Below are 17,222 nucleotides of genomic sequence, written 5' to 3' on the forward strand. Positions count from 1 at the left end.
ATAATTAAATGTTTTTTTGCACTAAAACAAAGAGACAAAGCTTGTAGTTGTTATAATTTATAGGTTATTCTGTTCCTATTTTACTGGTTCTGATCCACTTGAGATCTTATTGGGCTGAATGTGGAGCCTGAACTAACATGAGTTTGACACCCCTGCAAAGGAGAACATGTATTTGGGGTCAGATGTTTGTTTCTGCACTTTTTCATACATTCATCGAACAAAGATTCAAAGAGATTCAAAGCCTTTTATTGTCATGTTCAGTAAATAAACAGGTTTCCTTGTACATTGAAAATCTTCCTTTGTCGTCCACACTGAATGAACAAGAGAATTTAAGATGTATAAAAATAGAACAATTTAAAGTAGCGTTTGACTTTCGTCACAATTTTTTTTCAAATGTTTTCAAACCCCAGTGGTACCCTTATCACTAATCCATTAGTCTTTCCGTGTTTACGCACCTGAATCCCTTCCCTCATGGTGAACAACTTTGGAGATGACTCCATCATAAACACAGTCCGCATGTTTACATAACAAACCCAAACGTCACTTGGACCTTCTGAGTGCTGAACCCAAATGTGTGCCTTTACCTCCATCCACCAACTATACTCATTCTGTAAAACAACTCAAGTGGACTGGATAATTTTATGCTGTAGTGATCTGGCTCGTTTTCTTGCCGAATCTGTGAGAAACCTCTTTCGCTTGGTTGCCATTCCCACAAAATTTCCAAAAAGGCCTGAGTGACATTTGTTTTTTTATGTAAACAAGTGGACTGTGTTTATGATGGAGTCATCTTCGATGTTGTTCATCATGAGGGAAGTGATTCAGGTGCGTAAACATAAAAAGACTAATGGATTTGTGATAATTAGGCTATCACTGGGGTTTGACACATTTGAAAAAAACAGTTGTGATGGAAGTCTTATGCTGCTTTAACTAGAAAATTAAAACAAACAAAACAAAGTGGCATTGAAGAATGGCATCCAAAGAGAATAAGCATAAACTATGAACTATAAAAACTATAAAAATAAATAAAAATATAAACTAGTATTACTAAGTACTTTATATATGAATGATATATAAACTGCTCTGGGATATATTTATAGAAATGTGCAATGGATGAGTAATTGTGCAAATTGTCAGAGGTAAATGGTATGTTAAATGTGCAAAACTGACAGATGAACAGTCTGATATATGTGCAGTTATTGAGTAAAAGGCGTATAAAGTATAACTATCATGGAATTATTCACGTTTTAATAAAAACATCCACATGTAAATGCACAATAAGACAGTTGTGATAAAATGAGCGACGGCGTTCTGGATAAACTAGACTCAGAGGAGGATGGCACTGAGTGTTTTTGAAGCCGTTTCATCACGAGCTGTGAATCTAAAAGAAGTGGACATTTATCTGGACAGAAGTCAAATTCTGACACTTTAGGAGACGACCGGGCAACTGAGTCCAAGTCTGTGCAGCAACAGCTCCAGGCCAGCAGCTATTAGAGGGTGGGGGGTGGGGGGGTCGGAGTCAGAGGGGGAGGGGGAGGGGCCAGCACGGCGAGGGCGAGGTGTACTGTTTACAGGCTCGGCCATCACCATGACAACCTGTCAACCTGTCATGACTGGACCTGGAGGCACGACAGCTGGTCCGACCATGAACATGTACTGTAAACGCATGTAGACTGGTCCAGTAGGGCTGACCGTGACCTTTGACCTTTAACAGGAGGGTCAACATAAGATCAAAACTAAATTAGGTTCATTAATATAAGGTTAATATTTTTACAGAACAGGATGAAAAACACGACAATCTAATACTTATCCACGAAAAACCATAAATAAGATACAATAAAATAGTTTTAAGGATCGGATATTTCAAGAATGGTGAAACTATTACAAGAATAAAGTCATAATATATGAGGAAAAAATGTCAAAATATAATGAGAATAAGGTTAAGCCTTTATGAAACTGAAATTGCAAAATCTAAAGAAAATAGTGACCTCTGACCTTTCGCAGGAGGGTCAACATAAGACCTTAATGTCAGAGAAAAATTTAATTAGATTGATTGTTTTCACAGAACAGGTTGAAAAACTTGACTATCTAATACTTATCCACGTAAATCCATAAATAAGATACAATAAAGGAGTTTTAGGAAGAAGTTAATGATGAAAAGTATCTGATATTTCAAGAGAAGTCTTAATATTTCAAAAAAACCCACATTTTTCTTAAATGCTGAATAAAATCAAACCTTTATGAGAATAAAGTTGAGAAATTTGAAGACAAATTTACACTGTTAAAGGTGTAATATTTTTGGAAAAAGTCAAAATATTACAAGAATAAAGGCATGATATATCAAGAAAAAAGTCACAATGTATACTGAGAATAAGGTTAAGCCTTTATGAGACTGAAATTGCAATATTTAAAGAAAATAGTTGAGTTAAAATAGTTGAGATATTTCAGGAAAAAGGTCAAAAATATTGTTGGAATAAAGTCAGAAATATTATGAGAAACATAAGTATAAATCAAAGTATTTCAAGAAGTTGTAAAAAAAAAAAAGAAAGAAAAAATTCTTAAGGGAAAAAAGTCTTATTATTAATAAAGGTTAAATCATGTTGTTTTAGCCTTATTTTCACTGATATTCTTTACAATCTTTAAAAAATCTCTGGTAAAACATATTCCCAGAATAAAGTCATAATATTTAATGCAAATAAGTTGTAATACTTCGGGGCAAAAGTTAACATTTTGCGGGATTAGATTTTAATATTTTAGAGAAAAATCACGATCAATAAAAGTTGAAGCATTTTCAGGAAAAAGTCACAATATCATTGAAAAAAGATTGATAATTTTTTAAAACTTCATACTCTGCAAAAAAATAAATAAAATAAAATAAAATCCTAATTTCTCAAGAATAAATCTGATATTTAAAGAGAAAAAGTCTGACTGTTTTGAGAAAAATGTCCTAATTTTATCAGAATAAATTTTGATAAAAGGTCAAATAAAAGTTCCAGAATATGATTGCAATATTAAGATTATAATATGTTTTTCCAGAAAAAAGTCAAAATTTTACAAGAATTGAGATGGAAAATTTCCAGGTTAAATCACAAGAAAAATCATAACATTTTGAGAAAAAGTCCTAATAGTCTGAAAAAGTGTCAGAATTTTAAGAGAAAAGGCCTAATTTCTCCCAAAAAAATCCCAATAGTCCTAATGTTTCAGGAATAATGTCTGAATTCAATGATTATAGTGATTACTATGATTATCTCGGATGTGATTTATAGTTGAATATATTGATATTAAACTTCTAAACTGAAATATTAAGATTAAAACAACTTCCAGTTTGATGAATCATATTGATTTTGAGTTTATGTATGTCTTTATTTCAGATTTACTTATAAATGTCAAACACAGATATGTTTTCATTGTTAAAAATCTGAACCAGTGGATACAACTGATTCATAATTAATGGTTAATATTCATAAAAGCGTTCATTCAGCTCAGAGTCCACTGAATCAGCAGGCATCGTCCCCAGTTACGGCGGCGTTCCTCGTTGTCTGGTCACATACGGAGGCAGATGTGGGAGTGTTGTTGGCTCGTCGCCGTCGTCTGTCACCGACGCTCATTTAGTTGCGTCGTTCATCGGAGCTGAGAGGTCGACAGGTCAAGCAAAACATGAGGAAGCTGCCAAGAAACAACACGCATCCCATTAAAAAAAACCCAAACCCTGCAGGATTTAATTAGTCTGACAGTTTCCTCCTGCACCACAGAGGTGACGAGCTTTCACCGGGTTCATCCTTTTTCCATTTTACATCTAGAACATTGTGATGATTAACAGAGAAAATGACAAATAAAACATCAGCCACTGGAGAATAAAATCTGTACAATAAAACCTCTTAATGGTCCTTCCAGTATTCAGGAGAACATTTTATGCACACTTTACACTTCATGATATTAAAGGTCATATTGTTTTTCATCATTTGTTTAAGGTCAGAATTCAAAAGTTGTTCATTTTTGTCTGATTTTTAACATTCTGACCCATCCACTAAAATCATCACATTGTAAATAATGTTAAATTCCTACACTAACACCCTTCTACCTAGTGAGTACAAAATGCACACAGACACATTTTAGCTTTTAATATTTGACCTAGCACAAAAAATAATAATGTATATTAACCAATGTTGGCGTTAATCATTGACATATGACAGGATTAAAAAAAAAAACTAACACAATTTTTACGTAGAATATTGAAAAAAAAAATGTGTTTTTTGCATCTAAAAATATGGTTTGTTTTTATTATAAACATGGCATTTAAAGGGTTAAAAATATGACAGTTATTGACTATTTGGTATTTATGTTTATGGATCAAGTTGGTGAAATAAAAAAAATGTTAAAAATGTAAAAACAAACTGTATGAATAAGATTCTGACAGACATCCTGACCTGGAGACCTGGTCTCCTAGTTCAGATCTACAGGTGGACCTGGTGTCCTGGTCCAGGTCTACAGGTGGTCCTGGTCTAGGTCTACAGGAAGTCCTGGTCTCCTTGTCTAGGTCTGCAGGTGGTCTTGGTCTCCTGGTCCAGGTCTACAGGTGGTCTAGGGCCACAGGTGGTCCTGGTCTAGCTCTGCAGGCAGTCCTGGTCTCCTTGTCTAGGTCTACAGGTGGTCCTGGTCTCCTGGTCCAGGTCTACAGGTGGTCTTGACTGACTCCTTCTGCTTAAATATTTAGTCTGGATCACATGATGTTGATCAAATGGGTCCAGTGTGCAATCCAGGACGGTGCTCGTGCCCCCCCCCCCAAGACGCACATACACACACACACACACACATACACACAGAGGGTTTCTCACTGTCCACTGGAGTGACATATCAAAGGGGGGCGGGTCTGGGAGAGTGTCATGTCTCCTGGTTCTAATCGTGTTGTCATGGCGACCAGTCCAGCGCCTCCTCTGTCACATGCATTCTGCTCACACTCCACCCAGACCCCGACATGTCACAACCGATAAACGCCACGCACACACCGACGCCAGCACCAGCGCCAGAGTCTCAGAGGCCGAGTGTGAACTGAAAACATACACCAGAAACACCACATCCCATAATATTTCTAATGAGTCGTAGAATCGGAATGTGCATCAACGACACAACATGGACCAAGTCAACAAACAACAACAACAACATGTTTCTATCAAACGGTTGGAGGGGATTGAACTCTGTTACAACAGCAGGTGTATTTATATAATATTTATTTTATGTTTATTTTATATATGACATTAATACACAGAGATACAACAGTTTATTTATAGAAATGGAGAAACAAAAACAAAAACGCTTAAACAATAACCCCTTAGCAGCTGAAATTATAAACATATAAATATGTATAATGACAGTGAATGGACACACTGGGTTTATGTCATGTCAATAAAAATAAATTTGACTGAAAAACTCACTTTTTCTTTTTTTTTCTTTTACTCAAAAGATGAAAAACGATGTAAATGAGGAAAAACACAGACACCTGTAGTGTCTGATTCTATGAGTCAACGCATTTATGGTTTATTTTCTTCATTTTAATGTTGCGTAAGTATATGTATGCAAAAAAAAAGACTAGAGTGAAGTAAAAAAGAATAAAATAAACAACAAAATCAGCCAAAGTGATCAATGAAATAAGCAAAAATTAAAAATAAGTCAAAAAAAGAATAAGTAACATGAACCAAATAAGCCACAAAATGAACTAAACTGGATTAAAAATAATAAAATAGGCAACAAGATGATAAATAAATAAATACAAAATAAGGTTGTAGACATTAGATTTTATGTTCAGTTAATAATAGATTTGACTGAAAAAGTCTCTTTTCTTCAGTTTTCTCAGTTTTCTCTGTTTTTGATATAAACCTTTGAATTTACTTTGAGCTTTAATAAACATTTACATGATCAGTGAATTAAATATAGAAAATACAGGATTTATGCTGAAACATTTTAGAGGATAATATTATAGTAAACAGTGATAAATCACTTAGGAAATGTTAAAAGGAAGTTGCCACAAAACGACTTCCATCGTGGTTCTGGATCTGAGGTCAGGACCAGTATCCTCTGTGTTATTCAAGATTCAATTCAAAGATGCAAAGATTTTTTTTGTCATTTCACTACATGTACAGGACGTACAGATAACTGAGATACCAGTCCTCTTTCACCTTGGTATTAAACGCCATGCAACTGAAAAAAGTACTGAAGTTACAAAAAAGTTCATTAAAAATATTTATAGGGTGGACTTAAGTAAACAAATACAACATGTTTATATGCTCAACTTGAATTGTCCAAAAATGTGACTTCAGTATTTTTAGCACCAGAGTCTTCAATTTTTTAAAAAAGACATAAGAATAGAAATAGAATAAATAATTGGTATAAAGCATTTTAGTTCAAGTTCCACATTCAGCCCAATATGATCTGAAATGGATCAAACCAGTGAAACTATGACATTGAAAAAAGGTAAAATTACATAATGAAAATGTTTACATTTACAAAGTTTCTTTAACTCATAAAGTGTTACTTTTCTGGTAGTTCCCAAATGGATTTTTCTCTCTATTTAACCTTTCTTCAGTGATTTAGCACCATTTATTATAATATTACCCTCTGCATTTTGCATTTTTCACTGTAAATGATGTATTTTCCTGTATTTAATGTGGATGTTCATGAAAACTCAGTAAATTCAAAGGTTATTATGGCAAAACTTTGTATCAAAAACTGAAGAAAAAGTGTGTTTTTCACTAAATATATTAATTACTGAACATAAACCCAGTGTGCCCATCCACTGTCATTGATCCAACTCCATGGGTTTTACTGGTGAATCAATGTTGTAGAAGATGACTGTGTTTCCACAGTGACTACGGAGCCTCTGAACGTCCAAATGGGTCATTTCTGATGACCATGAAAAGATGAATAACTGTATTTTACACCAATTATTCACATGTATTGATAGGATTAGTGGATCAAAAAGTATTAAACAGTTTATATCAGTAGATAGTTTTGGTCACCAGTGAATGTTTGGGTCTTTATGGGTTAAAAATATGAATAACATGAACAACCTGAAATTTATTTAGAAAAATCAGTGCAATTTTAACGGTATTTTGCCTCAGTTTATCATTTCCACATGTACATTATAACTTACAGATCACAGTGGATCTACAAATACACAAAACATTTAATAACAGACAGAATCTTGGTCCAGTTACACTGATTTATATTAAGACATTTCAGGTTGTTCATATTTGTTCAGTTTATTCACATTTTTGGTATAGTTTATAAATGAAAATATTTTCATGTAATTTTACTTTTTTACACTAAAAAAGAACATTTGCACTTGTCATTGTTTATAGGTTTGTTTGTTTTGTTTATTTGTTTATTTGTTTATTTTACATTTTACATACATTGTTTATTTTACTGTATGTGGAACATGAACTAAAATTATTTTAAAACCATATATTGTTAATATCTTCTTATGTGTCGTTAATATCTATCTTAATATCTTTTTGCATTTCACTAATTCATCCCATGGGAGGGATCGGACTCTCCTGGGGACCGGTTCTGGCCCATGGGCCGTATGTTTGACACCTGTGGTCTAGCTCTTTCTTGATGCTGCGTTTGGACCAAAACAGGATTAAAATCACCTGTTTCCATCACATTATTTCATTATTTTGACACCATTGATTGTTAATACCTTCAGGGTAATTTTTGCATTTCATAAATTCATCCAATGGGAGGGATTGGACTCTTTGGAGGCTGGTTTTGGCCCATGGGTCGTATGTTTGACACCCCTGGAATGAATGAATGAATGAATGAATGAATGAATGAATAAAAATCTACATCCAGTAGCAGCAGTGCAGTACTTATCCTGGTTTTATTGGTTTCCAGAAGGTTTGGGGTTCAGAGCTGAAGACAGTAGTTTCTTTTGGGACTCTGCTTAATTCTGTCCTAACGTCCCTGAATGTCCCTCCGTTCATGTGGATCGTCTCTGTCTTTTTGCTTCCAGACCCGATGGCATCGGGACGGTGACGGTGGAGGAGAAGGAGCGATTCGAGGAGATCAAGGAGCGACTACGAGTTCTTCTGGAAAATCAGATCACGCATTTCAGGTGAGTGTTGCATTCGGTGCCGCCATGACAACGCTGGTCCGATCCAAACGCTGATGGACTTTGGTTCTCCACAGGTACTGCTTTCCCTTCGGACGACCAGAGGGGGCACTGAAGGCCACACTGTCGCTGCTGGAGCGGGTAAGATGTTCATGTCTCCTTCCAAATGGACTGAGTCACGTCCTCATCTGACTCTTCAAAGATTAAAGGTGCAGGAGAGTTTCGTGACCAATTTTTCATCAAATCTGTAAAACCTCAGTCATAGCCTAAGTATCACGAATCTGTGTGTCTTTCTGTGATTACTCACCTGAATCTCTTGCATCATGGTGAACAATTTCCAAGTGCCATCCACCATAAACAAAACCATGTGTTTACATTCAGAGCCGGGAGGGAACTCGGGCATCTTCGGGATTTTTTGTCGCAACATGCATTGTTGCAACATGCCTGTGTCGCTACAGGCAGCTGCACGAACCTCCCTGCAGAGTAATCACAGAAAGACTTACAGATTCGTGATACTTAGGCTATGACTGAGATTTACCAGATTTGATGAAAAATTGTTCACAAAAGTCTCCCACACCTTTAAAATGACACTGATTTGATCAAAGTCAAATGTCAACCACCAATTAGAGTCCAGATTGTGTCAATAATCACCTCTGTCGCTGATAAATAAGGTTCCAAAAAAGTTTGTAGTTGTCATTATTTATAGGTTACTCTGTTCTTATTTTGCTGGTCTGATCCGCTTTAGATCCTATTGGTCTAAATGTGGAACCTGAACTAACATGGTTTTGACATCACTGATTGGTAAAAGTCTTCGGCATAATTTTTATCCCAGAGGCCAGACTGGAGCCTTTGGCAGCCAGTTTTGGCCCGCAGGCTGCATGTTTAACACCCCTACTGTAGAGGTAGTGTAGCTGTTGAAAGCAGACGCTAAGTGCTCATGACTTGAGTAGAACATGTTCTGTAAATCTAATCTCTGTCCACTCGGTGTGTCCGTTCAGGTCCTGATGAAAGACATCGTCACCCCGGTTCCACAGGATGAGGTCAAAGCCGTGATCCGAAAGTGTCTGGAGCAGGCGGCGCTGGTCAACTACCAGCGTCTGTCGGAATACGCCAAACTGGAAGGTATGTCCAGCCCCGTCGCCGCGCCGACGCCAATGGGGGTGGGGTCAGGGTTCTGGTTTGTGTCGGTGTACGATGGTCGTCTGGATGTGGACGTCAATACGGCAACAATACGAGTGGAACAGTGTTACAGTTTACTGTGTGTGAGTGTTTCTGATTCCAGAGGCCAACAAAAATGGAACCAGTGAAGTTAATTTAATTAACCCTCCGGTATCCAAGCCATAGAGGTCCTTTAATCACCTACAGCGCATAATCTGTACAGTGTCGTACTGATGTCAGAATGTTTTTCATACAGTTTGTTTTTTACTTTTTTAAAGTTTTTATTTATTTATTTATTTATTTTTACAATATTTTTTTTTTGTGTGTTTCATCAACTCAAGCCATAAACAAAAATACCAAATACTCAATAAGTGTCATATTTGTAACCCTATACTATGCATGCTATGTTTGTAATGTAAACAAGCCATATTTCTGATGCAAAAAATAGTATCAGTTTTTTTTTTTTCATCCTGGCATGTGTCAGTGATTAATACCATCATTGGTGTCAGTGTGCATTTTGCACTCACTTGGTAGAAGGGTGTTAGTATAGGAATTTAACATTGTTTACAATGTGATGATTTAAGTGGATGGATCAGAATTTTAAAAATCATGTAAAAATGAACAACTTTTGAATTCTGACCTAAAACGAATTGTGAAATAAAATATAACCTTTAACAACATGAAGTGCAAAGTGTGCATGATATGCTCACCCGGATACCGAAGGGTTAAAGCATGTAGAGCGCTGCAGAAATCAGTGATAGAAACCTGCTTTAGATGACAGAACGAAGGTGGTGGTTGTGTCTTCGTACCTTTATCGTGAATTTTGAGGTCTTTTATTTGTCTTAAAAGGGCATTGTCTAATTTTCTAATATGGCTAAATGAGTTTTGGGGACATAAAGCATTACCAAACTCATTTCCTTTTTTCTCAGCAGAGTTTACTTTCTAACTTTATAATGTAATGGAAAAACTTGTGGTTTGTTGAAGGAACAACAGTGATGCTAACTTTCATACATCAGCTCTGCAGCGCTTTATTAAATATTAAACAACCACAGAATGAGGCAATAATCACTGTAAGTGGAATAAAAGAGTCAAATTAAGGATGATAACAGTATGATTTATGTAAAAATGCATTTGTTTCACTCAAATTAAATGATATAAACTATGTAATCAGTATTGTATGTTCTAGATGTAATATCACAGGGGTGTCAAACTCATGTTAGTTCAGGGTCCACATTCAGACCAACATGATCTAAAGTGAATCAGACCAGTAAAACAATAACAGAATAACCTATAAATTAGGGCTGCACAATTAATTGTTAAAAGATTGCGATCTCGATTCACACATGTATGCGATCTCATTTCTACACACGGACGATTTTTAATCATTTTATTTCATGGGCTGCATTACAAACAAATGTCCACAATCGCAGAATCACCACCGCTTCTTCCCTCAACCAATGGTAAACCATCTTTACAACATGTGAGCCTGCTGCTGTCGGCTGGACTTGAGTGAGGAAAGAGTGAATTACAGCGGAGGAACGTCTGCGGTAAAGACAGTGAAATGGATGAAAACCCCAGTGGTAGTGGTAAGAGTCACCCACCTGAACTTGTTAACAATGAAGCTTCGCATTCGGTGGTGTTTATCTCATGTCGGTCTTCTTTTCTGTCGTCCACATCCAAGTGTGTTTTCATTTTCACTTCTCTGACTTCTGTGCTACTGTTCTTCTTCTCCTTTTCTTTTTTTTGCCGGTGAGGATAACACGGCCTTTAACCAAGAATCAAAAGTCTCACCCTCTCTAAAAATTATATATTAAAAATATTCCATTGTGCCGGCTGGGAAGTTTATTTGCGCTGCAAACTTTCACAGATCAGCTGATGTCGCTTAGCAACCGGAACCGTAAGTGTAGCGTTTCCGCTGGTAAGGTTTATCCATGCCGCCCCACCAAACATTTCATACAGAAAAAAAAAATCATTACCGTTGTGTATTATACATATGTATAATATATAATAGGCCAGGATAGGAGGGTAGGAAAAAAGTAAATGAACATTAAGTTTCACTTTCACTTCTGCAGGGGGCACAGACCGCACCGCACCGCCCCGTACCCCCATAGTATAAGTAGGACAGAAACCGATGTGCGCAGGTAACCGGCCGAAACACATGCACGTGCCACCCCCCGCCAAACCGTGCATTTGCACACACGGACTACTTGCAGAGTGATATGAAAGATGCAAATCAGAGGTACAAGAATCCATTTTCCTTGGCAGCAGTGCAGTAAACATTTTGTGAAAAAAATCATGCCAGAGAATCGTGATCTCAATTCTCCGTAAAAGAATCGTGATTCACACTTTTGCCAGAATCGTGCAGCCCTACCATAAATAATGACAAATACAAACTTTTCTCTGTGTTTTAGCGTGAAAAAGGTAAAATTACATTACAAAAATGTTTACATCTACAAACTAACCTTTAAAAAAAATATGAATAACATGAACAACCTGAAATTTCTTAAGAAAAATAAGTGCAATTATCATCATTCTGTATAGGTTATTATGATTATTATAATGTTATTTTACTGAATGTAGAACCCTGTTTTGGCCCACGTGCCATATGTTTGACACCCCTGTAATATCAGAATATTCCTGTTGTTTCTATGTAAAAGAATGAGACTCTAACTCTTACGTTTTCCTTCACAGCTGCAGATAAAGCCTCTGGTTTCTCTTACCATTGTTGGCGTTTTATGGGTTATGGCGTTTTATGGGTGAAAAATGTGTGCTTTGCTTTACCTTCAGCTGTTGATCAGAAACATGTAAAGGAAGTAAAAATGCATTCAATTCTCCACCAACCTCTGACCTCGACCTCAGCTTCTCTGGTCCTCCTCCTCCTCTTCCTCCTCCCCCTCCTCCTTTTTGACCTCCATTCTTCACTCCTTTCTTCTCCTTGTTCATTGGCTTTCGCTGTCTCTCATCAGCTGATCTTTGGAAACAGGAAGGCCAATGAACGAGCCATGGTGACGCTGCCTCTGGTGGCAGTTCAGTGTTTTTGACTTTTCCTGTTGCATGGACCACATTTTCTTTAATAGGCATCACAGACGATCCTGCAAACATTACATCTTTCTGCTGCGGAGAACCAAACCTTTTACAGAATGATCTAATTAATCTGCACCTTTACACTCCTTCTCTAAATTTATGAAGGACACACACATTTTGGGAAATATGCTCGAGAGGATCTGTAGGAACGTTCAATTCGGATTTTTGCATTTTCTTTTTACAAATTTTTGAAATATTAAAATGTCCCTTTCCCTCTAATGGTTCATATTTTGATGGTTTATAATATACAAATGGTTACAGATATTAATCTAGTTCCTACTGATCACTGACAGAAGTCATATATGGACTGATTGAATGAGTTGAGTTCTCCTCCAGTGAAAGTACCACCCACTTCTACTGGGAGATTGATCTCCTGCATCCAGACCACAGGACTAACATAGGGAGAGAACCTGACAACCTCACACATTCAACTAGGGATTGGAACTATTTTTTACATTCATATAGACAGTAGGAGTCATGAAGTGAATTAATTTTGCTGATGACACACACAAAAAGGAAAGGCAGGCGTGTGTATATATATATATATATATATATATATATATATATATATATATATACTGTATATTTCGAGTCTAATACATGCATTTGGGATGACAAGTCCCATGAATCACCATGAAGGTTAATATCAATAAGATTTTAAGAATAATGTTGTCTAATGTTGTCTAATGTTTTGGTTTGATTGATCGGTAACCTGCTTCAGTTAGACTTTTGCAGATTATGTTTATTGAATAAAACATTCACTTTGATTCATTACCCCCTGCATCTTCTTTGCTCCAACCTGTTTCCCAAGAGTCACTTGTGGCTCCATAAAACCAAGATGGTGATGGTTGAAGATGACCGTGAACCAATGGGTGATCCAGTGGACACCAAGCTATAAAGTTAGGGCACAGGGGTGTATGTATTTCTGTTGTCCTCTCTAGAGCAGGTTTCGCAGCGCATTTCCCAAAATGTGGAGTTTCATTCAACATTTAGCTTCTTAAACCAGTCAATTATGGACGATGTCTGTAAAGAAACCATCACCTCCCTGAAGACACTAAGGAGGATGAGCCTTAGTATCTCACCTGTGATTTGTTGATTCCTAAACTTTCCTGACCAGTGGGCAAAGGCTCTTACACTTCAGACTGAAACGCTTCAACGAATGGTTAATCCAACGTCGACCCTAAAGCCCAAACTCTCACTCATGGATCCACCGAACCACCTTGTCCCTGTTCTTCTGCCGTAAAAACCCTCACCAAGCTCAAACAGAACCAGAACCAGGGAACATGACCTCTGAGGTTGGACTGATATGATGTTTTAATTTCTTTGGTTTGTCAGTAAAATAAGATGTGGGTTGGTCGTCTGATGCCGACGCCAGTAAATTGACGACCAAAGGTGCTTTATGGATTATTATTAATGAATGTGGAGTAATTAAAGTCACAACTGACAATGTTTACTTAGGACAAGAAAAAGTAATCATAAAAGTACTCCCAAACTGTAAATAATCTCAACATTTCTGAACTTAAAAACACATTTCACAGCAAATGAATTGAATGAGTGAAGGGTCAGTTTGATCAGTCATTGAAGGATCAGGTTCTTCGAGATGTAGACAGCGGCTCCATGACTGCAGTTAATGTCCCCACATATGACACTTTTTCTGTGTATAAGCTGTTCTGTGTTACATCATGGACTGGTATCTGGGAAGCAGTTTGACAAAGTGTCTTAAAATGTGACATCAAAGTTCACTTTTTGGTTTTGGATTTGGTGGCCAAAGGTCAAAGGTCACCTAACAAAACTTTAGATTATTCATTTTTGACAACTTGCTTGCAATGAAAGTCCTTTGGTTTTATTCTGTGTTAAGGGACGTTCTTGTAACTCTTAATTTAGAGCTGTCAGTTCATTTAACTAGATCATAAAACCTCGTGATGCTGATATTCTGAGTCACCAAAAGCATCATAAGCTGTAAAACCCTTAAAGAGGTTGATGCAAACCGCATTTTTGGTTCAGAAATGTTGACACTGACTTAATACGAACTGTATCTAGGTTGACGGAGGATGGTTCCATTTTTTATCTCAATATTACAAGTAGAAAAGCTGTAAATGACAGTTGAATAAATCCTATCAACATCCACCAGGTAACATTTGAGACATGTTGACATATATGCAGTTCAGGTTCTATTTTAACCAACATTTAAAGTCAAAAACAAGATTATTTCTTGTTAGGTCTTATGTTCTTGAACCTTAACTCATCCAAACTTTAGATTCCTTGGTGGTACATATTGCACCTTGGGCCCAATACTTTGACCCACCTGGTCAAATTATTGATGAACATACGAATGCGATGTGAAGAAAACGTCATATTGGTCAAACCCTGATGAACTCTGACCCCGCCCTCTCGCATGCCTCGGTATCCTCCCTCTTTCTCTGTAGGGAAAAAGAGAGAGATGTATGAGCATCCTGTCTTCTGCTTGGCGTCTCAAGTGATGGATTTAACCATTCGTGAGTACCTTCCTCATTCCCCACCTCTGCACCTGTTGAACCTCCTCCAACCAGCATGAACCGCCACCTCGACCAGCTCGCCCTCACATCCCTCCAGTCGTTTGCTGTGTTTGGATCTGTGGTTTCAGTCTGCGACGTCCTGGTGTTGGCTCTGTCTTTCGGACTGTTTTCTGTCTGTCTGTCTGTCTGCGACTTGAATGCATTTTTACTTTGCTTGTGTGTAAATCCTCCTCAGTGTTTAGGATCATGTTCTGTGATTTTAGTCAAAGACGTCAACATCCTCTACTGGTTTTAAGGGAAACTCATTCAGGTGTCAGTGCTTTGGATTCAGGTGAGGAAATCGAGGATGCAGATTCCTGACGTGAACTTGACTTTGACCTGGTTTTCAGATTTCCACTTGGTCACGGCGAGGACACTCACCTTTTCTGTTGTGCTTGTTGTTCTTACTTAGAACTGACTTCTACAATTTATTAAATGTTCCGTCTCTTCTCTCTCCTTCTACCTTAAACATTCCTTCTTTCTCTTACCTCTTCTCCGTCCTTGCAACCTTTATTTTTATATCCTTTAACTCTCACTTAGTGGAGAATAAAAACCTGACGGATCCAGGTGACGTTGTACTGTATATCTAACATCTGCTATGAGCTCATGTTTAACCAGAAAACATCCAGTCCTCCCTTAAACCATCCCACCACAGACCCCGTCACAACCTCCTCGATATGTTCCTGAACGAGGTCAAAGCGACGTTGCAGGAAATGTTCCAGGAGCGTTGTGTTGGCATTGGTGTGATTCCCACCCGGGTGTGTTTTTCACTGCTCACACAGAAGTTAGATGTATTCAACCAGCAAAAATGTCTGCAATTTCAAGGAGGTGTTGCAGTATTTTGGCAAAAAACAAGCACTTGAAAGATGTTTTCCTACATTAATTCAGAGTCTCTTTGACCTGGCCTTGTCAACGTGTTCCTGAATTGGAATATTTTTAGTGGAACAACCAAAAGGGTCTTCAAACTTCAAATGTTGGTCCTACTTTAGCTTCAGGACAAATGATGAGAAGCAGTGAGATGACAAACAGACACTTTTCAGATCATTCACACTTTACCAGTGAAAATCACTTTTGCTGATGAGTAACCCAACATTCACGCATGGTAGAAAACACTGTGTGCATGCAGGTGACATTCCATGCCTTTAACCTATTGCTTTGTCTTTAACAAAGCCACTAAAACTCATGGGTTTAAGGTCACGATGTGTGGAATATTTGTGAACAATTCAAGTCAGAAAATCACCTTCTGTTATTGTGTTTGACAAACTGAAGCTCAATGTAAATTCTACACAAAGTGGCTTTAAAACGTCAGCATTCCATTTCCAAAAGACCTTAGATCACATCAGAGTCTGATGGAAAATCATGTTAGATTTTCTAACTCTGGCGCAGAACAAGCAACAAAACATGAACTTATTTCTAAAGTAGTTTGCAAGGGAAGTACCATCAATCAAAAACTCAGCAGGGTCGCTCAAGCATTCTGAGCTGATGTAAAACTGACTGGAAACTAAAGTCAGCAAGTTCCATTTTAGAAGTGTCTTTCACAGTCCCAGAGTTTGTCCCAAACCTTGACATACAGGATGACCCGGACCAATAAAAGCAGAACTGAAGGTCCATTCTGAGGAGACACTCAGGCATGTTAGCATGACTTAAACTCCAGTAGAGAATCTCCATCAGCCCACTGTGTCCAAACCATCACAGAGCTCCTGCTCATGTATGACAGTGTTTTAGCACCAGTCAGATAATATGAACTGGACCAACAATGCAGACACTGATGTTTTCGCAACTGCACTTAACGCCAATTCGTCTAAAGGCCTGTTGAACAAGTTCTACCACTTTAACAACTATTAGAGCATCAAACAGTACAGAAATAAAACCAGTCTTTAAAGGGGGTTTAGCTAATGCTACAAGTGGGATAGCCATCATGTAAACACAAACATGTCGCTAACAGTTAATACAACTTGACCTTTAGTAACTTCTGTAGAACAGTCGACCCTGTAGGACCAAAGATTAAGAGTTGGATCTCAGCCTTGTAAACTTTTATGACTTTAATTTACAGTAAAGATAGAGCTCAGGGATGTGTGTACTATTTCTGTTGTCCTCTCTAGAGCAGGTTTCCCAGCACATTTCCCAAAATGTTGAGTTTCATTCCACATACAGGTTCTTCAACTGGTCATTTATGGATGACGTCTGTAAAGAAACCATCAATTTCCTGAAGACACTAAGGAGGATGAGCCTTAGTATCTCAGCTGTGATTTGTTGATTCCTAAACCTTCCTGAACAATGGGCAGATGTTCTGACACTTCAGACTGAAACGATTCAACAGTTGGTTAAAGGCCTGTTGGACG

The 17,222-nt window shown here is 37.5% G+C and overlaps 1 protein-coding gene across 1 annotated transcript in view; it reads left to right on the forward strand.

The window, feature by feature from the left end:
- The window catches only part of cadpsa (Ca2+-dependent activator protein for secretion a), a 215,487-nt gene that overhangs the window by 117,655 nt on the left and 80,610 nt on the right, over positions 1–17,222 (forward strand). The window contains exons 16-19 of the mRNA XM_030133642.1: positions 8,006–8,107; positions 8,182–8,245; positions 9,103–9,226; positions 15,421–15,447. Coding sequence (XP_029989502.1) covers positions 8,006–8,107; positions 8,182–8,245; positions 9,103–9,226; positions 15,421–15,447 — 317 coding nt within the window. The remainder of the gene's footprint in view (positions 1–8,005; positions 8,108–8,181; positions 8,246–9,102; positions 9,227–15,420; positions 15,448–17,222) is intronic.

The sequence above is a fragment of the Sphaeramia orbicularis genome, chromosome 5, assembly GCF_902148855.1.
Source record: "Sphaeramia orbicularis chromosome 5, fSphaOr1.1, whole genome shotgun sequence".
NCBI classification, from domain to species: domain Eukaryota; kingdom Metazoa; phylum Chordata; class Actinopteri; order Kurtiformes; family Apogonidae; genus Sphaeramia; species Sphaeramia orbicularis.